This window comes from Glycine max, chromosome 18, assembly GCF_000004515.6.
Source record: "Glycine max cultivar Williams 82 chromosome 18, Glycine_max_v4.0, whole genome shotgun sequence".
Classification (NCBI taxonomy): domain Eukaryota; kingdom Viridiplantae; phylum Streptophyta; class Magnoliopsida; order Fabales; family Fabaceae; genus Glycine; species Glycine max.
In genome coordinates, this window is record NC_038254.2 from 18,137,140 (window position 1) to 18,160,704 (window position 23,565).

General features: G+C 34.3%; 2 protein-coding genes across 16 annotated transcripts; one reads left to right on the forward strand and one right to left on the reverse strand.

Annotated features, from left to right (window-relative positions):
• Positions 1 to 333: 333 nt before the first annotated feature.
• On the forward strand, positions 334 to 6,033 carry LOC100815002 (protein WVD2-like 7). Of its 15 annotated transcripts, none has more exons than XM_006602296.4 (10): positions 380 to 865; positions 962 to 1,062; positions 1,241 to 1,324; positions 1,549 to 2,214; positions 2,336 to 2,761; positions 2,856 to 2,920; positions 4,148 to 4,244; positions 4,376 to 4,447; positions 4,632 to 4,718; positions 5,704 to 6,033. In XM_006602296.4, exons 4-10 carry the CDS (start codon positions 1,549 to 1,551, stop codon positions 5,731 to 5,733), a joined length of 1,443 nt encoding a protein of 480 aa, XP_006602359.1. In that variant the 5' UTR covers positions 380 to 865; positions 962 to 1,062; positions 1,241 to 1,324; the 3' UTR covers positions 5,734 to 6,033. The 15 variants fall into 15 exon arrangements, with proteins under 15 accessions (XP_003552000.1, XP_040867605.1, XP_006602364.1 ...); XM_006602300.4 differs by having other exon boundaries at positions 962 to 1,021; XM_006602295.4 differs by having other exon boundaries at positions 380 to 860.
• A 177-nt stretch (positions 6,034 to 6,210) lies between these two features.
• On the reverse strand, positions 6,211 to 9,352 carry LOC100781860 (formin-like protein 8). Its single transcript, XM_003553175.5, has 2 exons — positions 8,016 to 9,352; positions 6,211 to 7,913 (listed from the first exon to the last, which is right to left on the reverse strand). The coding sequence occupies exons 1-2, from the start codon at positions 9,125 to 9,127 to the stop codon at positions 6,701 to 6,703; spliced, it is 2,325 nt and encodes a 774-aa protein (XP_003553223.1). The 5' UTR covers positions 9,128 to 9,352; the 3' UTR covers positions 6,211 to 6,700.
• Between the last annotated feature and the right edge of the window lie 14,213 nt (positions 9,353 to 23,565).

The window sequence follows — 23,565 nt, forward strand, 5'->3', positions numbered from 1 at the left end:
TTATACATAATAAATTATGATTGAATGAGTGTATAATTTTATCAGAACTATTTTAGATTGTTGATGCATAATTTTTTTTTCTTAAAAAAATTCAACAGTCTCCTAAAAAAAATCAACAAGTTGTTGAATCTAGTCATTTATTTCCTTTTCTCAAAAAATTTCAACAAGTTTCCTAAAAACAAAATCAACGAGTTCTTGAATCTAGTTATGTATTAAACCTTACAAATACGTCCCATGCATTTTATAGGTGAACCAAACCGATAGTATTGTGGTCCACACGTAGCCAAGTGAGGTTGATAATTAATGCAGCTACTAGAGACCCGTCCCATGACACATGTATGATGTATTATGTACCCTTCACACCCTCCCTAGAACACTGTGTACCTTTGTTCACGTGGGCCTTACTTCCTTGCCTTCCATTTCATGTCATGCATTGCTTATTGGTTGATCTAATCTCAATCTCATCATCATCACTGCCGTCTTGGCTCTCTCTATCATTCTCTCTCTCTGAACCCTTCAGTGAGACACAACACACAAGCCATAGTCCATTGGTAATGGTTAATTAGTTAGTGAGTGAAAAATGAAGTTTGGTTTGGACTTTGTTGGAGTTTGGACACCACTTTGGTTTTTGTTTGGTGGAAGCTTCATAACTTATGCCAGCTAATCTCATTCGCCCCATTAAATTATTCTTTTGCTGAAAAGTCGTTTCTGTTTTCTTTTTGTGCTTTTCCTTCTTCCTAATTATTTTAAGAAACTCTGTCTCTGTCTGCTTCAATCCACTTTGGCCCTCACTGGAAAAGTAGTAGTAGTGGTACTTAAACGCCATTAAAAGTTATGTGATCTTTGGAAGTATGATACAGGTGGTGTGAGTGTGATCTATCTATCTTGTATCTACAACCCCTGGACTTTTGATTACTCTTGTTTTCTTGCTTTGTTTTTGATGATTGGGCTTATCATATAGGACTTAGGAGTTTGGACAAAGTACAAAAAGCAGATAAAATGATGCCCTTACTGTGGAAAGGTGAGTGAGGTGGGAACTGAAGTTAAAAAGAGAATCTGAAAGTGAGTGCTCTCTCACTCTCACACCACATGCACATGTCCCTCTTATGCCTTTACTCATCATTTGCTGCAATTTTTCTAAGTCTTTTTTTTTGTCCCATTGTGGCCATTTTTTCCCCCACTTGCCATTTCCATTGAGATCCACAGAATGATTATTTTCCTCACTGCTGCTGCTTTTCAGGACATGCCTCTGTCTTTGGGGGTTATATAGGGTTTTTGGCTGAGTAGCAATTTGTTGTTGTTGCAACCAATTTTTGAAGAAAAGGTAAACCCATTTGTCCTTTAGGTTGTTTGAGACTAAAGATTGATTCTTTTTATTTATTATTGTTTTTCTTTCAAATTTATCTGATTTGTTGATTCCCCAATTTATATTTGTTCAAATTTGTGCTTTTGGTGTTATTGTGAATTGTCTTTATGTTGGTTCCTTGTATCTATGCAGAGTTTTTGTTTGTGTTTTGTTTATGCCTTTTCTTTCTGCTGTGTAAGCAGATGGGGGAGACAGCAGCTTCCAATCCTGCTTTGCAAGTGTCTGTTTCATTTGGTAGATTTGAGAATGATTCCTTGTCTTGGGAGAAATGGTCTGCTTTCTCACCAAACAAGTACTTGGAAGAAGTTGAGAAGTGCGCCACTCCTGGATCAGTTGCTCAAAAGAAAGCTTACTTTGAAGCTCATTACAAGAATGTTGCGGCTCGGAAAGCCGAATTGCTGGCTCAAGCGAAGCAGACGGAGAAAGATTCTCCTAGATCACAACATCAAAATGGGGAAGATCTGAGTTGTAACACTTGTTGGACTGATGCAGAATGTGATGATACTCAAGGTTCTAGGGAAGGGGTTAAGGTTAAGCAAGAAACCAATTCAATTGGTGAGATTGTTAGGACCGATGAGAGTAATTTGGAGGAGGATGTTGCAGTTTCAAGAGATTATCAAGGTTCATCTGTTGAAGGAGAGAAAGAGAATGAAGAACTAGAAAGCAGATCAGGTAGTTCCCAGATAGAGAAACTTGAAGAAGTTGTCTGCATTGAACAAGGGGAAAGTAAAGAAGAAAGTCGTAATGTTGAAGCTGAAGATGTTAAGGAAATTCCACACAATGTAAACAAAGAGCCTGCACAGGCTTCAGAAATTGAAGCAAAATATGTGGCATTGGATCATCCAAAGGTATCTAATTCATGTATTCAACAAATTTTGATCACTGGAAAATTTGAGTGGTTAAATAATAATTAACACCCCATAAAATTTGGCTATTTGGTTACCCATTATTCTATTTTTCACCTTATAGTTTGGACAGGTTACCCCTGTGAACAGAGAAAGCAATGCGACAAAGACGAAGAAAAAATCGATGCTATCCACATCTAAGCCTAAGGCATCCCAATTTTCCACCCCTAGAAGTTCAAATCCTACAACAACTCCCACCAAAACATTGGCATCTGCCTCTTCAACTAAAAGGGGAAATTCTCCATCAATATCTTGGAGGAAAATTACTTCCACAGCAGAGAACAGAAAAGTTCCAAATAAATCTTTGCACATGTCCCATAGTTTGGCTCCTAGCCAACCAGATCCTGCTCCACATACTACAATGAGGAAATCTTTGATTATGGAGAAAATGGGGGATAAGGACATAGTCAAACGAGCATTCAAGACTTTTCAGAACAATTTCAATCAGCGAAAAACTTCTGCTGAAAACAAATCTTTGGTAAAAGAAAAGGTGTTTGGAAAAGAATTGTTTATTGTTGATAAATGTTATATGTTCCAGTAGAAAATCACTTTCATTTGAGAATATTTGCCTATATCTTGAGCAGGTTCCTTCAGAGGTGACAGAGACAAGGAATCCAACATCCATAGCTTTGCGAAAGGAAAATGGACAGTAAGTTTTTGAATCTGAATTATTAATTCGTTTCTTAATTGCATCTATTTCATTTCCTCCATGTATTTTATGTAACTTTGTTTTTAATCCTTTTTCATATTCATAATTAATCTCAACTTGATTTTGAATATGGGCTCATGCTTAAAATAATCATCTGATTAGAGACCAAATTTTTGTTGGTTTACTGTGGGAGAATGTTAGTCAAGGAAACGATAGATAGATGCGAATAAATGAGGAAGCATAAACAGTTAAAAATTTCACGGATTGTATAACTGAAATAAGTCATGGTTTTACATTATTAAATTTAGTTATAGCTTGATTTGTCCAGTAATATGTGGATTACAGTTTAGCCATATATGACAGTACTGTGAAAACAGCCCTGGTTTTGTATTAAACTGGAACTTAAGTTATCCTACAACTATAAAATTGAGTTATTAACTTATGCCCCATCATTTTAACACCAATTACAGAAACATGCTATTTTCCAAGTTGCAATGCACTTTTACCAAAGGCTTTCTTCCCCCCTAATAGATAAAAGGGAAGCCTGGTGCTATAAAGCACCCACTATGTGTGGGGTCTGTAGAAGTTGAACCCACTATGTGAGTGTATATTATGCAGCCTTAACTTGCATTTGCTGGAGGCTGATTCTATGACTCGAACATGTGACGTTCAGGTCTCAAGGCAATAATTCCAACCATTATGCCACGGCTCCCCTTCCCCCATTTTCCATATCATAATTTATGATGTTGAAGTAAAGTATGTTTTTTATTTTTGGGTCTAAAGGAGGGTCCACGAAGATGGGCCCAGGGGAATTCTGCTGGAGTCCCCACAAGGAAGGGGGTGTGGACTGCATTGCTTGATTTGAACCTATGCACTCTTCTTGCATGTCACGTGACTCACTCAACTGAGCTATGTCAACCGGACTATTTAAGTAAAAACTTTGAGTCTTTGATAATATAGTAAAAATATGGAACAAATTTAAACCGTGGTTGGAGAATTTTTTTAGTAGGGAAGGGAGAGAATTGGTTTCTGCGATTGAGGGAACATGAAAATCATCATCCATACTCATTCAAAAAAAAAAAACCCATACTCATTCAAGAAGAACATTGATTGTCACCCACCCTCCTTCCTTCCTTATCAGAACCTATACCATAAATTATATTTTGATGAATGTATAAGGAGTTCAATTGCCTGTAAGCTGATGCTGTTGATGTTATTATTAAATAGGTCACCTAAGGTTGACAGTATGGATAGAAAAAGTGCAAATGCTGTTCGAACTGCTTTTGGCCTAAAAAGTGACGTTAGAGCAGAGAAAGGAAAAGAGGTGTGTCCTGACTCTTGATGCATGTCTATACAATCCAGCACCTGATATCAAGGGTTCTCATGAGATTTTGAAACTACTGTTTTAGTTTTACTTTGCAAAATATGCTATTTCATGTTTTGTATTTTAATCAGTTTCCGAGAAAAATAGAAGAGAAACTTAACGCAAAAGAGGTAGAAAGAATGCATCTTCAATTGAAATCGAAGGTACTCTTTCCTTCTCTTGCCATCGCTTAAGTGTGTCTGCATATATTTTATAAGCATTGGATATAATTGTTTAAAGATAGCCAACTGATAATTCTATAGCATGGGTTATTATAAGTTATGAGCTCTTTGATGTTATTTAATATACATAAGTGGCATATCTTAACATTGTTTTCTTTTGACACAGGAGGAAAAGATAAAACATAATACCAAAGCCACACCCTTGGCAGCTTTCCACCGGTGTCAGAAAGCATCAAAAAGCCATCCGGAAAAGGTATGCTACTGTGCACTGTAAATTTTATCATTACCAGGTTAAAAGGTAGGGTGAAGACTAACTAGCAAATTTTTTCATATATGAATAGTAGTTAGTTAAACTTTATCTGGCAATTTTTTCTTTATGCTTAATACTTAAATTTTAATTGAATTCAATCAAAACTTGTGTTCTACTACTTAATAGTCTGGTGATTGTAGGAAAGTAAGGGAGCAATAGTGTAATCTGGCTGTCTTATTTTGCTCTATAAAGCAAACAAATTTTCTGCCAAATGAGAATAGTGATTCAGTAGTTGGTGGTTGGTCACTCAAGAGATAATGATGGAAGTTCATATGGTCCACATTCCACATTTTAATATCATTTCAAGGACTACACCTGTAGAATATTAAAGTTTTGTTTGGTAATATATTTTACCTTTCTATCAAGTTGTCTAATAATGCCATTATATTTTCTTAAATTCAGAACAACAAAAATTGTCTTTTCCCCCCTTGGTGGGGTCAGCTACTTAAATTAAACTATACCACTGTGTTACAAATAGAAAATCTAAAATCTAAAGGAGCATCTAAGAGGCACTGGAGATATTTTTCCATTCAGATTTAGATGAATAAATCATTTAGACTACAGATTATTTTCCATTCTAAAACTGTATTTATTATGTTCCATTACATGAGCTGTGGAACATAATACTACCTATGCTGCTTTGAGGATTTTTTGCAGTTATTCCTCTGGAGCCCCTTGAATTAAAATAATTAAGAGAGCTTCAAAATATCAATACAGTGCTATTTCAATATCAATAATTATATACAAATATACCTACCAGATGAAAAAAAAAAAATTAGCATAATGAGTGGAAAGTAAGCCTTGACAAAGGAAGCATTTTCTCTAATTCAAATTGTAGTTCACCAACCATGTTGTGTTAAATCTTTTTATCCTCTTTGGGAGAAGTCTGTGTTATATTAACTGTATTTTGTCTTGTCTACTCATGCAGGGGGATGCTAAGATTGATAAATGGAGGTAGCTTAAAATCAAGAGAAAGTGAGGTTCAATACGTCAGTGGGTGTGTAAGATCTATTTGTTCAGACTTCAGAGGAAATGTTTATGGCTACAACTCAAGTCACATTATGATATTTTAGTTTAGACTTTAGTCTGCAACAGGGTAAAAATTATCTAGTAATATAGGACTATAGGAGTATATGAACAATGTGAGAAGGAAGAGGAAGGAGTAAAGCATCAGTTACTGATAATAAAATTTCTTGTGAGAAATAATATTGTACAAGTATAATATGTCTAATATGAGAAATGCATGCATTTCTAATAATTGGTTGCATCATGTACATTCTATGAGATCTTTGTATTTATTTTGGGTGGGATCACGCGAGATACTACTCTTGGGACCCAGAGGGAACAGAAAATGGGGATACCCGATACCTACACAAGCAATAACTCTTGCACTTCACAATTCTGCACATTAGTTCCATCTGAGTTTAGTTTCAGGTGTTTTTTTTTTTTCTTGATTGATTTTATGGGTAAACTTAAAAGGGAAAATCTACTGCGTGGACTTATGAGTGTGCAGGTGTGTAGTATTGCTGGATGTACTAAAATGCAATAATGCATTAGAATTTATTTTATGAATATATAGACGATGTGTGGGTGGTTATGCCAAATTTACTGTTTCGTATAGAGTTGTTGACAGAAAATCTGATTTGGTGAGGTTGGTAGCAATCTGATTCGATTTCATGGTGCAAAAAGTAAAATAACAGTTTATGACATGATTTTCGTTGGCTCATGAAGTCAACTTTTGTTTTGCACTAGACTTGTTCTATTGTGACCTGTGACCTGTGATCTATGTGAAGTCAACTTTGGAATCTTATCTGAAAATTTTTAAATAAAATCTCATTTATCCAAAAATACAAATTACAAGAGTATATACAGCAGGAAATGGTAGAAGAATACGACCAAGTTCTAGTTGATGCTAGTGATGCTGACTACCCAAAAATTGCCTTGGGAGGTTTCCTCTTCTGATGCTCACGTGCAATCTCAGTGCAAGTTTGATCAACCATTCCCAGGAAATCCTTCACTATGACAAACAATTGAAGATTGTCTTCTGCAGTCTCTTTTGAGGCTCCTCCTTGATAGTATTGTGTTGTTTTCTTGATGAGCTGAAACACACTTGTTTGCTTGTCCCTCACTAATTTCAACTCATCCTCTGCATTTCCCAGAAAATGATCCATTTCTTTCACAAAATTTCCTCCATTTCCACACAAGGAAGCAAGTTCTCGAATTTCAACTAACCAGGTTGAGAGGGCCGAGATTGAACCAACTAAATTGTTATAATCTATTTGTGCTGCTTTCTTAACATTGGATAACTCAGAATTGATCCCTCCTACAATTGGCAATCCTAATGTTACATATTCCCTTTCTATCAGTTCATTTGAAGCAATGTTGTTCTCATAGTTTCCATTGCTGTTGCTGTTGCTCCTACTGCTGCTACTGCTCAGGCTGCCATTGCGGTTAAGAGAAACCCGTTTTCCCTCCAAACGGACTACCTCTTCAACCCCAAAGTGAAGTAATGTCGTTCTTCCATTGGTGGTCTTGACATCAGAGAGCTTCCTTAGAGAAGCCAAATTGAAAAAAGCTTGAGCATTACCTCTTGCAGTTCCTGCATTCATTCGATTTCCTGCCTTAAGCACTGCTTCAAGAAGCTTCACAAAGAGTCCTTTGCTTTTAAGCTCGTTACACCCCAGTTCAATGGTCTGCAGAGATTCCTTGATTTCTTGAATCTCTGAGTCATAGTTCAACCTGAATAGCATGGCATTCAAGCGCTTGAAAGCCGAGGGAACAGCTTTAAGGATGCTATAGAGGAATGATTCAGCTGCTGGAAGTCTTGCTGGGTCTCCTTTGTATTGAAGGATAAGAGATTGCTCTTCTTCTGTTGGGGAAACTCTAGCAAGCTTTTCAAGGGTATCTGCATTGAGGCCCTTACCATCAATGAGTGTATCAAGAATTTCGCCTTGTGAGACTGCAAGAGATTTCAAAACAATAGCAATGTTCTGTGATTTTCTAGGGTCAAGAAGAAATGTTTTTGCTGAAGAAGCTGAGCCATCCTTGCTGGGAATGGCTGAGTGACTCTTTCCTTTGGGAGATCTTCGGTTGGTTGCGACATAACCAAAGAGAGCTTCCATAAGATCTTGATCAACCCTGAAACATTGTATTCAAAAGCTTGGGATGATCAGTAAAATCTAAACTTGAATGATCAAAACATATACATTTATTTTACAAAATTTAACGCATGAGGATTACCTGAAAGAGCCACGATCGACTTTGTCCCAAACTATGGAGTGATCAGCATTATTACTATTCACCTTATCCCAATGCAAAGGCTTCAGCTTCACTTGATCATTGCTGGTTTCTGGCATGCCTTTCCCTGAAGAGTTTCTTTGCTTAATAGCTGTCATTTCAATTGGAGCAGGTGGTGGTTTTGATGATGCTGGAGGAGGAGGAGGTGGTGCTGGACTCCTTCTAACTGAGATTGGGAGAGGGGGAGGCGACGGTGCAGGAGTATTCCTTTTCGGAATTGCTGCAAAAGAAGCAGAGGATGATGGAGTTGAGGGTGAAATTGGAGGGGGTGGAGTTGATGGTTGAGTTGGAGAATCTGGTTTCTGAACATCCTTGATAACAATCCCAGCTGATGCAGGAAGACTTGAAGGAGTAGGAGATGGAAGCGGCGAAAATCTATATGGCTCATCCTCTTCTGGAGATACATTCAAGTGAGAAGTTGAAGATTTTCCTCTAAGCAGAGGAACCACTTGGATGGACTTGGATTTCTTCACTTGATTTTCATCATGACCATGTTCTGCTTTTTCTTTGTTTCTAGGACTACTCACAACCTCCTTATGTAGAAGATCCTTGTTAGAGTTCTTCCCTTCAAGCTTTCTCCAATAAATCACATCCAAACCATCCTCATCAACGATCAACCCCCTCACATTCCCATCAATTCTCTCAAACACATTTCCCTGAGGCACAACTCGGGTATCTCCATCAGCAGTTGCAGTGTTACTTCTTGTCTCCTCTCTCCTTCTCCTTCTCTTCCTCAAGCACCTTTGAACCAAAAAGAAAATTAAACCACAAACAACTATGGTGCTGGCCGCAGTTGCAGCCACCGCGGTCGCTATGTTATGGTTCAATGAACCGTGGCTAGGTGCTACGTTAGCGGTTGGAAGTGGCGGTGGTTGTTGTGGCTGTGGTGGTGGCGGCAAAGGTTGTTGTGTTGCTGAAGTTCCATTTGGATAGAAAGTTTCAATGTTTTGAGGAGGAGAATTGCTGGTTTGGCAATGACAATATGGTGTTATTGACAAACTGTGCAAAAGTAAAACAAAAACAAGGCTCATAAAAGGCCATGATTGAAGCATCATCGTGTTCAAAGCCGTGAGAAAAGTAGAACAAACGAGGATTCTAAAAACAAATATGCTCTTCTGCTTTTTCTGTTCATTGAAAAGTGGTAACTGCAAGTTCTTTTGTTGTTCTTCTTTGTCTTAAGCTACTTAGTTTTGTTTGTTGGCTGCAGTTTCAAAACAGTGGAAGAAGCGGTTAATTCTTGGGTTGGCCTTCCGGGAATTGCAGTTGAGGGTTGATTTGGTACTTTCATTGGAAGAGTCGTTGTTGGTGTTGGTGTTGTGAGTCATAATAAATGGGACATGCAATGCAGCTGGGTCGATAGGGAAAGGTTTTACTTTGTCAAACTTGAAGTCAACAACAGCAACTTACACGTATGAAGTCGTGCTATCATTGATTCAATGCGTTTTGTTTTAGCCAAGAATTTGTCGTACGGTCTTCACCACTTTGACTTGGTTGTGATGTGTAGCTTAAGAACTAACAACTCCTATTAAACTATAGATTATGGGGGGCAGGGGGGTTTAAAATAGGCAGAAGGGAACCAATTCCATTATGGGACTTTTTGGAACAAAAAAATTGGTTGTGATTTAATAGTTCCTCGTGGAGCCATGGAGAGTATTAAATGTTTGAGAATTGAGTAAAGTGGCTCACCAAATTGGCTTTTAGTTGGGACAATGCAATGACCTTAACAAAAAGGCATTTTCCTCCCATTTCTTTTTTTGCTTTTGATTAAAAATTTGCCTTTGGCTTCTGTTCTTTTCCTTGCTTAGACGGTCATGAAGATTATTATATCGGTCATATTTGCTTGTTAATTTTATGTACTTTACAAGGTCTCACTCGCTTTCTTAGTTTGCACTCCAAGGTCAAATTTATACCCCACGAGTAGTTTTGTTAGTTTATTTCATTGCTTGTAATTTTCTAGAATGGAGAAGTAACATTTTGCATTAAAATGTCTTTAACCTAACTAACAAAATGAATATATATAATTTTCTAGAATGAAGAAGTACCGTTTTGCACTAAAATCTCGTTAACCTAACTAACAACCCTAGTCTTGTCATGATATATACTTTTTAAAAAAATTCTCCGAGTATAGTACATACATATATCACTTCACAGGCCAATATATTGTTAGTATGAGTAGAATTAAATTCAGATTTCTTAATCAAGATATTCGGTTCGAGACTTCTAAAGGAAAACGTGATTAGAATAAAAAAATTTAGTTATTAAAAATAATTAGTAAGATTTTTCGGTAAAGATTAATCATTGATTAATTTGATAATATTTTACATCTATAACATGCATGTGACAAAAAATTATATGACTTTGTAATTGATTTCATTTCTTCACTTAATACATTAAATTTTTTCATGAAGATTGATTTCTTTATAATATTAAAATTTAGGATAAAATATGTTTGAGATCCTAAAAAAATTTGAAAAGTATTAATTTGGTCTTCATAAAATTTTTATCATTAATTTGGTCCTTATAAAAATTAAGCAAACTTTTGTTAGTCTTTGGTGATAATCCTGTTAAATGTAATTTGACGTCCTGACTAATAAGATTACATGTGTAATTTAACGATTAAAATAACAACCATATAGACATAGAAAGATCTTTGATGTCATGTTCACCAATTCAAATAATCTTTGATAGAATACATAATTAAAAAAATATGAAAAATATAAAGATAAAAATGTTTCTATTCTACAAAAAATGAAATCTAAAAAGAAAGAGACATAATCATAATATTTGAATTTATTGTGGGGTTGAAAAAAAAATTAAAATAGTCTACTAAAGGCAAGACAAGAATGGAAGACAACACAAATGTAAAATGAGACATGTTGAAATGTTCATCACATATGTCGAGTTATTTGTTTATGGTCATACATTGTACTAGTACTTTCTAAATCTTTAACTAGATAATATCAATACCAAAATACTGGAAACTATGCCATAATTTCAACTACAAAAGTAATACCTTTTGAATGACTACCATCAAGTTGAACTCCAATAAAATAGTGTACCTCTCCCTGTTGAACAAAGAAAAAGAGAAACAAGTTAACCTTTGTTTCTGTTAGAAGCTTTGGTAAATGAGATAAGATTAACTACAAAAAAAGAAGTTATTATCATAAACTGCACCTTCTTATCACGCATAGGCTGCAAATGAAACAAGTTCAAGAACTTTTTACGAACACCTGTTAGACAAGTGACCTCAGATATCTTAAGAAAGGGGGGTTGAATTAAGATATCACAATCTTTTCTTAATTAAAAAAAATTCTATTTTGATCTTAACCTAAAACCCAAAATTCCTTTTAAAATGAACTCCTAAATAATTATGCAAATAAATCTTACTGAATAGAAACAATAAGCAATAAGCAATAAACAATAAAAGAGTTTAAGGGAAGAAAGATTGCAAACTCAAATTTATACTGGTTCGACCACACCTTTGTGCCTACGTCCAGTCCCCAAGCAACCCGCTTGAGAGTTCCACTATCTTGCAAAATCCTTTTACAAGTTTTGAACCACACAAGGACAACCCTTCCTTTGTGTTCATATTTCTTTAAAACAAGAGACCCTCGGTCTCTTGATCCCTTTTTCAGAAATAAGATGAAGAGAAGAAGAAATCTTTCTTGAAAGAGATAGATTGAATAATTGAGCACTCAAATAATTCCTTATTGAATTGCAAGTGTATTGGCCAAGGAATTTTTAAGAGGATAAGATGATTTTGCTTTTTGAGAGGATAAGACTTTTTTGTTCTGAAAAATTCTAAGCAAATTCGTGTTCTAAGTCACATATAAATAGACCTTTGATGGCCATTCAAAAACCATTTGAACAGATGTGACTCTTGGAAATTATTTTCTGAAAATCTCCTCTGGTAATCGATTACAAGACTTGTGTAATCGATTACAGGCTTTAAAATTTGAATTAAAATGTTCAATAACTGCTGGTAATCGATTACCATCTGTGTGTAATCGATTACACAGTGTAAAATTTGAATTCAAATTTCTAATAGTTGTTATGAAACATTTTGGCCACTGGTAATCGATTACATCCTCTGGTAATCGATTACCAGAGAATAAATATCATGAAAAACACTTTTTAGCTTAAATCCATTGGCCAAACCTCTTGTTGTTTCAATTTGGAATTCCCTCCCTAAATCACTAGAGGTCTTCTTGATGATGTATCTTGAAACTCTTGGATTTTTGTCTTGAGAAGCGCATGTTCATATGGAATCATCAAAACATCAAAGTCAAAGTCTTTGCTTCTACAACACCTTCCATCTAGCATTAGTAAACTATTCATGTAATAATTTTAGAGTTTAGTTTCCTCAAATTTTCGGTATTTTGTTTTATATGTATTCTGTATGCAACAATTGCATTCTTTTATATATAATTTTTTTATTGAACCTTCATGAAAGCATCCATACTCCATTTAATGAAGCCTGAGGTAAAGTTGGAAGCACCTATTTATAATATTCAATTTTTGTTTTTTGATATTTATTTTCATGGTAAGTATATAATATTTAAATCACACCTGCAATTTCTTCCCAAGAATTCTTCACGACTATACTTTGTAAGCTCTAAGAAGATATCAGATGCAAAAATCGGGAAAACCAAATAAAAACTTAATCATGTTAAGCTCATCTCTAGTACACGAATCCCATATAAAAACTCACCATTTTTTGTTGCATTGGAGCATTAAATGGTATGAAAAAAGATCAGCTTACAATGGGGTTGTTCGGCAGGCTTGGATCAATAATGACAAAGTTCTTTTCAATACGTTCAAGTGTGGTAGCAAGATCAAGACCCTTTCTCTTTTCCTTTCTTTTGTACTTTACCATCAAAACATTCAGGCCTCTCATCATCCTCATCATTACTCTCAGAGTTGTTCTCTACAACTGCTTCATCATTGAAGCTTCCAAAGTTAAAGTTGTTGGAATTTTAGGCCAAATAATATTTTGTACCTGTGATGATAAATGTGTGACAATTATAAGGTGTTTTCATGTGAATAATAGTCGGTCCAAAAAAAGGATATTATTTGATAGAATTTATTGTCAATATTTGATAATTGTGTTGAGAGTACCAATTACAAATTAATTTCTCTATCCAAAGACTAGGAATTAATGTTGTGTTAGGTATCTTGTGATAAGTCTGTTCTGTAAAATATTTGCATGCTCTATTATATATATTTTTATATAACTAAATTATATGTAAAAGTTGTGTGATTTTAAGACCTCCCATTTATTATATCATATTAAATTATCTTGTATTTTTTGGTTAAATTGATTGAAATAACATGTTGCTAAAGTAACCTCTATTGCGCAACTTGATTTGATTGAATTTACATAGATGCTACATGGAATTATTCATGCAAATTGTGTTCGGCCCAAAGGAAGACATAATTTGAAAGAATAATTACATGTTTGCGATGGTAAACATGTCGCGATTATAAAGTATGATTTTCCATGTGAATAATGAGATGTTCAAAGACAATCATTATTTGATCGGAGTAATCATCATATAAGTTTTCCATGTGAGAAATGGAGTGTCCAAAGACAACCTTTATTTGACAAGACTTATCACCAATGTTTGATCAATGCGTTGAGAGTACCACTTGCATTTAGTCTTTTTCAATCCAAAGATTGAGGATTGATGGTGCGCTAGGTATCTTGTTTGGGTCTTGAAATTTACCATAAAGATTATTTTTGCATTGTATGTTTATTTTCTCTTCTTTAATTGTTATTGTTGCTACTACTATGATTTAAAATACTCATATTATTTGAATCCCAAAGATACATGTATACAATTTAGAGTTTGGAAGGAGTCAGTTGAGAGTTGAGGATATTACATAAATTTTTTTAGAGAAGAAACAAGAGAACAAGATAAGGAATTTCTTTTTTGCTTTTGTAGGATGAGACATATAAAAAAAGGAAGTCCCTTTTCGATTATTTAGTGTGTGAAAAATGGTAAACTTCTCATTTTTATTTGTTTTAAAGTTAATTTAGTTTTGTACCGAAAGATGTTAGTGGGTAGATTTTGGTTCTACTACTTACATAAACATGTCTATACAATGTTACCTATGGAGTCATCCGCCAAGTGATGATGAAAGATTCATCTATGCGGACGATGACATAATATTGCAGTTGAAGCTTAAGAACTTTTATGTTCCTTTAAAAGACTCAATTTCATTTGAATTTGATTGAGACATATATTGAGTTTTTTATTAAACCAAATTTTATTTCTAATTTGGACAAATTCAGTTATTCTTGTTCAATTATAAATAATAAAGTTAGTCTCTCTTATGATTCAAATGTTGCAAGTTATGAGTTCTTTTATGGATATTTGAGTGTTTCTATCGTAAACAATTTTGGGTGGTACGAAACTTAAAATTTAATGAGAATTTCGTTACTTTATAACATAAAAGCTTAAGTCATATTTCTTAATAGAGAATTTGGACGCTTGTGTTATAGGAAATTTTGGATCATTTATATTGGTTGGACCTTATAGTCTATATTGAGTATATAAAGGGAAAATAAACAAACAAAAAGGAATTCAAGTGCTAAAATAACTAAGGATGTCTTAGAACTAATACATACATATATTTGCGTTCTATTCCTTATGGATTCATGGAAAGAACAAATGTATTTTATTATGTTCATAGATGATTCCTCTTTATTTAAATTATGAGAAGTTTTGGTCTCTAGACATTTAGTCTTTCAAAGTTAAAGTTGAACTTCAACTAAGAAAAAGAAAGAAAATTAAGGTTGTCAAATCTGATCGTGAGGAATACTATGGTAGATATGACATAAGGTACAACGTTTGGAGTCCCCCATGTGTTTTTCTTTAATAGTTGTAAAAATATTTTACAACATGTAATGTTAGGGAAACCTAGCATGAACAAAGTTGCAGAATGAAACTAGACTTGTACAGATATGGTAAGAAGTTTAATTCTTCTCTACCAAAGTTGCTTTGGGGAAAAGACATTAAAGAATGTAATTTATATCCTTTTAGGATATCAATTAAAGTAGTCACTACCCTATAGGTGTGAGCCAGGGAAATCCCAACATAAGGCATTTGCACATTTGGGGATGTCCAGTCGAAGCAATGGCTTATAGGATCCATGAAGGTAAGTTGGACTTAAAGATAATTAGTTACAATTCTTTTTTGTTACATTTAAAGCTATTGCATGTATAAGTTTTACAATCCCACTTTAAGATCATGTATGAGACGGGGATGCAAGACTCCTCGAGGAAATTGAGTTTGGAGGGGAAGAAAACATAAAGAGTTTTCTTTAAAGAATAACCTATTATTGATAATAGATAAGCCTTTGTACTTACCATTGTTCAAGAAATGGATATGGTAATTAAATAATGATGTTACTCCTAACATTATTAAAAAGACAAGACAATACTAAGATTCCCTTTCAAGCACCACCTAAAGTTCAAACTCAATAACCTCAAGAAGTGTTATTTAGAAGATCCACTAGAGAAAGGAAAAATATAATTTGATATGATTATGTCATATTTCATTAAGAACATGAATATGACATTAGGTTGACTGAAAAGGTCTAATTGACTTTAGTCAAGTCATGTTGTGCTTTAACTCTCAAGTGGATTGATGTTATAAGTGATGTAATAAAACCGATGGTTGAACATGACATTTGAGATATCGTCAACTTGCTTGAAAGTGTGAAACCCATAAGTTATAGATAAATATCTATAGTCGAAAGGGATTCAATGGGTAATATTGAGATACATAAAGTTTGTATAATTGCCAAAAGTTTTACAAGAATGAAGACATTGATCACAAAGAGATTTTCTAATTGAAGGCAATAATGACACTATAGATCATTTTGATAATTGTTTTGCATAGATGGATGTAAAAATTACATTTCTAAATGGAAACATTGATGAAACAATTTATACGGTGCAACCAGAAAACCTTGTTTAAGATGATTTAAAGTCTATGGCATGCAAACTAAAGAAATCTATTTACGCTTTTAAACAAGTCTCTCATCTATGGTATTACAAAATTCATCAAGATTACTTCTTATGCTGTTGAAGTAAATTTGGTTGATGATTGCATATACTAAAAGTTTAGAGGGAGTAAATTCATTATTTTGGTATTATATATTGATGACATCCTACTAGCATCATACAGTTTATTATTGCAAAACAGTTATATTGAAATTTATCATGTACTCTTAAGTTTATTTTTTATTGTCCTGAAATAACTTTTAGTGGGAATCCTAAGGTGATATATGAGTAATCTTGATATGCAACACTAGAAAGTAGTAAAGCGCATAATGTGCTAATTGAAGAGAAATAGAAACTGCATGTTTTTATATCAAAAGTCTAGAAGTTTAATGATCATTGGGTATTCTGACTTCAATTTTTATGAAATATTTTAATAGCAATCACTCCACATAAGGATCCTCATTTAGCCATATTGGTGGAGTTAATATTTTTTGCTATGAGATATCATACTAGAATTTATGACTGCTAAATTATTGCAACTAGCTTGCCTGTTATTGCCAACATTAAGAAGCCATCGGGTGTTTGTTGGGACAATATCTTAGCGGTGTTATTAAGGATTCAACCAAGTAAAAGTTTGTTGATATAAAGTATTTGGTCGTTAAATAAAGAATTCAAAAAATACATATTTGTATAGAACATATAAGGACTCATTCCATGTTAGTTGATCCACTTACTAAAGGTCTAATAGTTAAAGTTTTTTCATGAGCATACTGCTCATATGGGTGTAATTCCTGATAGTATCTTAATTTAGTGGTAGTCTTACTTATGTTCTATATCTTATGGTTTACAAACATTTTGTGGTTTGGATTTTATGCAGAAATAAATTAGAAGTTTATCATTTCATTATAATCTTGTTTTGTTTGCAATATTTATGTTTTGTTTGGATTTATCTCTATAAAGAATAAAGTTTGGACCAATTGGAAATAGGCATGACTGAGATCACATTGCATGTAATTTCCATGTTGCTTATCCATATTGACCTATGTCATTGAGTATATTGATGTGGTGGTCATTGGGGTCTAATTACATTTGTTGTAGTGACGAAAGTCATAGTGATTCCATTATTGATACATGAGATGGACCAGGTTGTTAAGGTGGAACTCTAATGGTAAATAGCGTACAGATGTGCGCTTAAGGATTTTAATATAATTGTTACAATATGTAGCCCATGTGGGAGATTGTTGGAATTTTCTATTCCAATAATTAATGTGGGCTAATGTTATAAGACAATTATATTAGATATTTATCATTAGTGGGTTTTATTTTATGTGATCAAATTAAGTGAACCTGTTAGACAACTAAATCAAATGATATGAACGTAAATGGGCAGATGTTAGTGTTAGCCCATTATGGGATAATAGGAACCCTATTAGGTTAACACACTATAAGAAGACTATGTTCCCTAATATACTGAGTCGTCGCACATAGTTTCGCTTCTTTCCATCGGAAAAGTTACGAATGTCCTATTGAGGATTAAAGAGGCTCCAGTTGAGGAAGAACCATGAAGCCATTGGTTACTTTGTTAGTCGGTTATCCGTTGTCTTAACATTCCGTAACAGATCCTAAGAAAAGTACATAGATCAGAAATCACCTACGGATACAAATTTTGTTGAGTTTGTTTGATCAATCATTATGGATCTAGATATTCCTAAAACTCTTCTTGATAATCTAATGTAATGTGTTCCTGGTGATTATTGGTATTTTATAAGGATCCCCTAAAATTCCAACACAACATACTTTTCCAAACTTAATGAGTCCACAAACTTACCATTCATAACCAATAATAAGGCCAACACGATCAGTCCGACAACTATTTTGAGTACTTTTTGGCTTATGGTTATATGCAATGCTTGAAGTCAGAAGCTTTGCAAGTAACCATGCACTTGCCATGGAAAACAACAGCGCAAATCGCTCATACATAAGTCTCTTGGTGCTAACAAAATGATTAAGATACTGCAGGAGAATAGTTGATAATAAACACATTATGGACCAAAATTTAAGAATAAAAATAGTGAATTTAAAATTTAGTTGTATCATATTATAACTGCACCTTTCGTAATTTCTTTATATTACTATAACATAAATATTGATCTTAACCAACATTATTCCAAGTGCCTTCATAATATATATTATTATCACATATTCTATAGGACACAAGCGAGATTAAACAATTGCCTATGACATGAAAACCATAACAATCAGTGTTGGAAACCCTACTTCAACACATTTTGCCAACTACAAAATAGAGGGAAAGTTAGTAATATCAATAGTGATGTTGATGTATGCTCTTTTCTACCGAACTTGAACCCTGTCCCTTACTACCATTGTCATAAGACAATTACCAATTACCATAGGGACCAAGGCTGTTGGCAAAGCAAATTCGTAATATAAATTGATGGTGTTCAATTTATTTTCTATTTTCCTTTTTAGTTAATTTGATCTCATCAATAATTCACATCACTTTGCAAAACTATAAAAAATGAAGATAAGATTCAAAATATGAATTATTAGAAATTAAAGTCAAGCTAACGAGAAAGTAGAGAAAAATAAGTGCAAAAAGGAGAGTGAGTTAATAAGTAAGGGACCTCTTGAACAATGAACTTTTCATGCAAGATGAGTGTCAGAGCAAAGCTTGCCCCAACAAGGAAATAATGGCGAAAAGTGTCGAGTTCCCTATCATAACTTCTCCTGACCATGGGATGAAAATGCATGCACCAAACAATGGCTAAGGAGCTTGCAATGAACAGCACCTTCATGAAGGTCTTGTAAAATGGATATGAAGTCCATGAATAGATCCAAATAGCGTGCCATGAACACAATCATGTACAGCTCTTGAGTCTTGCAAGAAATCTGTAAAAAAAAATAACAGTTCTAATCAATCGGTGAAATGATGGAAATCAAACATAGGGAATTTTGTTTGGCGAAGGAATGTGAGTGATTGAGTGACACTCGAGAATGAACATTTGGAAAATAGAATTAAAAAATAGCCCCAATTTTGGGGGAACAGTGAGAGAGACGGAGAGAGAATAAAGAGTGAAAAGACCTGAACATGATTTGATGGCATAGATTTTGAGGAGGAGGACAAGAATGCTGAAAATATGGGTCATGTCACTGGAGAGCTTGAAGATGTTCATGGTTTTTGCCCTAGCGAGACTGATGCAATTTTACCCCCCAAGGGCATTGGATAAAAGACTCCAAGAAGATTGGCCAGAGATGCAAGAGAAAACCCTAGATTCTCATGAGCCTTAGGGTAGATTCGGGCCCATGGGCTAAGTATGAGCCCACTTATCTTTGTACATATTAGATTAAGGTTTTATTATTTTTGGGCCTTGTATTTAGAGCTTCATAGTGTAGGGAGGGTACCCTAGTAATGTAGGACTTTTTAGCCCTTGTATTTTAGGGCACATAGACTAGTTTTTGTATTAGGGGTAGTTTTGTAATTTCACATGCATTAAGTGCACTATTTGATGTGTGTGTTGGGAGATAAATTTAATTGAATTGGGAGAAGCCCAATCCAATTAAATTTTGGACCATCTTAAGGGGGAGGTGAGCATTTGCTTACTACACCCCATTGCCACATCATATAGTCACACTTTGTGCATGCCCTTCATGCTTTACATGCCTCATGACACCTAAGCATACTTAGTGGAAAATTTTGGACTTGATCTTGGATTAGTGGGTTGAACCATAGCTAAAATTCACTAATCATAATTAGTGAAATTTTGGATCTAAATTTGACTCCACAAATTCAAATTCAAGTGAATTTTGAATAGAAATTCAAATTTTTCTTCAATTTTGTGTGACATTTAGACTATAAATAGAGACCTTGTGTGTGCATTTTTTCAACTTTGATCATTTGAGAATAACACTTCATTGTTCAGACCTCATTTGAGGCATAAAATTTTGTGCTCATTCTCTCATTCTCCCTCCACTCATCTTCTCCTACCTTTAAGCTATTATCCATGGCTTCCTATGGTGGTGAGCTTGTTCTTGACTACCATTGATCTTCAAGAAGCAAAGGGCCTCATTGATGAAGAAGATCCAAGGCCTACAAGTTCCACATGAAGTTACTTCAAAGACACACAAAGACAAAGTTCAAAAGTAGAAAGAGGGGAAGGGAATGGAGAAACGTAATGGAAAAGCAAATGGAAAGATATGGTTAAAATCATAGAGAAGCCAAACAACATATTAACCATGTTAACTAGCTTCATAAAACTATGTATTTGTTGCTCTCTCAGAACCTTTCCTCTGAGAAACTCATCCTCGCTCATGACCTAATGCAAATGACTATGAAGAGACTAAAGAAATAGTTATACCATATCTTATCTATGAACCGCACACACCCTTATAAGATTCTTTAACGGAGAGACAATACTCTGCGACCATGTCTTCAGTTACTTAGACTCCATCAAAGAATCATGCTTTGCTAAGATTTCAAGAGGTGGTGCCTCTGTCATTTTTGGATTCCCTGAACTCGTTGTCAAAACAAAGAAATCTTTTCTGAATTCGTTCCACATGCTCAATATGTATGTTGTAGTCGGAGATCGAGTCTATCTTTTCTGAACTGGCACTTCTCTCTCCTCAAAACTTAGATCCGAATTCCTCCAAGAACCGTGCCACCGTCCTCCGCCGCAACTCACACAAGTCAAAATCCTCACCGCCCATTGCCGTTAGTTACACTGTGAACAGGCAGTTTCTATCGGCGAAGTCCTCGCTGCCATGAGAGTGTTGCAAGACAACAGATCTGAGGGTTGAGGATGACAATGACGATGATGAGTCCTCCTCCTCCGACAGTGGCTTCTAGAGCACTCCCTTTGTGTGGAGCCTTTGGAGGTGGGGTCACTACTGCTCCTCCAAACCGACGACGTCTTCCCAGCAGATAGAGAGAGAAGATAAGAGAGAGAGAGAGAGATGGATGAAGCGTCTTTTCCATACACTACAGGAAAGAAGAAAAAGAATGAAAAAAATGATATCACATGTAGTAAAAAGCTGGCAAAATGTGAATAGACAATGATGGTTCAAGTGCAAAACTGTCGTTGAATGCAATAAATAAAGACAGTTTCTACACAATAAATAAAGCCCATTGTCATTCTAAGACATTTTTATAAAACCGTCCTGGAATGGTAGTTTCCAAGAATGTTTTTGTAAAACCATCTTCATTGAAACATCACATATTTATGAAATTGCCACCGCCTTATATACGACGATGGGTTTTTTGGGAACCATCTTTGAAGGTGCGTCGTAAAAAACTATTTTTTTAGTAATGTGTGTTGCTTCGAAATTTCAATTTCACCAAACAGATTTGATGCAGATTTTCGTCAAACATAATTGATAAAAAAAAAAGTTTACAGAAGCCACAATTGGTTCAACATAAACATAAACATGTGCACACACAACTTTCACACTTTAGACGAAAGAGAAAGAGAAGTACCTGACGGAGACGCGATGCTTCGACGAGATGTGACAATGATGAAAGATGTCGATGGTGGACTTTGTGTCTTTCCTTCCAAATTGTAATCCACCGTTGATGTTCCTCTACTCAATTTGTGTCACTATGTCCTCTCATGTCAGTATGATGGACTTTGTCAAGATTATGTGGTGGATTTGGTATGACTTGACAAAGTCCAAACTGGAGCATGACCCTGTTAGTTTAATGTCATACTACCACTGGAAAACAAATTAAAACCACATAAGAACTCCATATTTTGGAATCCTTGTTTGTATTTTTTGGCAGAAATGACTCAAAACCTCTCTAAGGAATCCAATGGAGCTTGCAAAAATAATTTGCGTTAGTAATTTTAAAAATAATATAATTGACGTTTGAATAAATTAAAAAAAAATGGTTCAACCTCCTCGTTACGCATCTTGTTGAATCTTGACCTATAACCTATCACATCACCGCGTGGGATTCCAAAAAACTGTAGCCCTCCACTGCTTTATCTAGTGAAATGTAATATGTTAGTATCAAATACATTACCAAAAATGGACTTGGTTTGAGTGACAAATTTTTGTTTACCTAGTTGCAAGTGGATATGATGGCTGACGCTTAACCCTTGGTTGAATGAACGACATGCGATAACATGCCTAAGACTATAACAACATTGTACATCCTCACATTTTATGGATGTAGGATAAATAGCCATACACATTTCTCTATACAAATGTGTTAAACATGCCGAACCCCAACTGTACCGGTCAGCCTGATCAAGATATACTAACAGGGGCAGAGACATCTAGTGAACTCTGTTCCTTGACATGTCTGGCACCAACACCCCACCAATCAACCCTAAAATGTATGCCCTATAATGGGCTGCTAGTTGTTATGATGTGGGTTCTATTGGGAGAGTCAACATGTTTTCTTTTAAACATTTTAGTTTAAGTGTTGACGCCACCAGTGCATTCTTTGGGGAAACAACACCTATATATTTTGCACACATTTGTTCCCAATCATAATATGTTGGACCAGTAACTAGTCTTCCATCAACATGTAAACCCAATTGAAGAGCAACATCTTCCAAGGTGATTATGCATTCACCAACAAGAAGATGAAACATGTGTGACTCAGGTCTCCACCTTTCAACCAAAGTAGTAACTAAAGAATCATCGATTTTAGCTTGTTTGAGCTTTGCAACATCTGAAAACCCAGCTTGCAACATCTGTCTCATCTCGTATTCACACCGAAATAGATATCCGAGAACCAGGTCGACCAAAGTGATGTTCTGTGTGTCGCATCCCAAGCCATTCAAAGAAAAATTACCCTTACCATGTAGACTCAAGCCAACAACTTGAATATATGTCATATTCTTTGTATTTTAAAAATTTTATTCTTTTGTTTCAAATTTAAATATTTTAGTTCAATTAAACTTGTTGCTATATTTTTTTATCTTTTTTTTTTTTGCACATTTAATTTTCTAACTAAAACAAAATAAAATTAATAAGAAAGAAAATATATGATAACTTAAAAATATATGCATCTTTCTTGAAAAACATATTAAATAAGTATGAAAATTAATAAAAGCATGATGTAAATCGTAACATGGAAAATTTAAAATGGTTTTTTTAATGTTTTTTCAAATGATAGTTATAAATCATAACAAGGAAAATATTTAACTATATTAAAATACAATATAAATCATATTAAATTATATTTATATAAATATTTAACTAAATTATATTTATATTGAGTATTTAAATATATGTATTTTCTTAAATACTATTCTAGATAAATTATATTTTTTATAAATTAATATATAAAACAAAAAATGGTTAATTTAAAAAAATATAAGAAAAAATAGAAAACAATTTAAAAAACAAAAAAAAAACTAAAAGAAATAACAAAAAATTAAAAAAGAAAAAAAAAAAAAAAAAAAACTCAGTTCTCATTCTGAACCGAGTTAAAAAAAAATACCTTATGAAATCGAT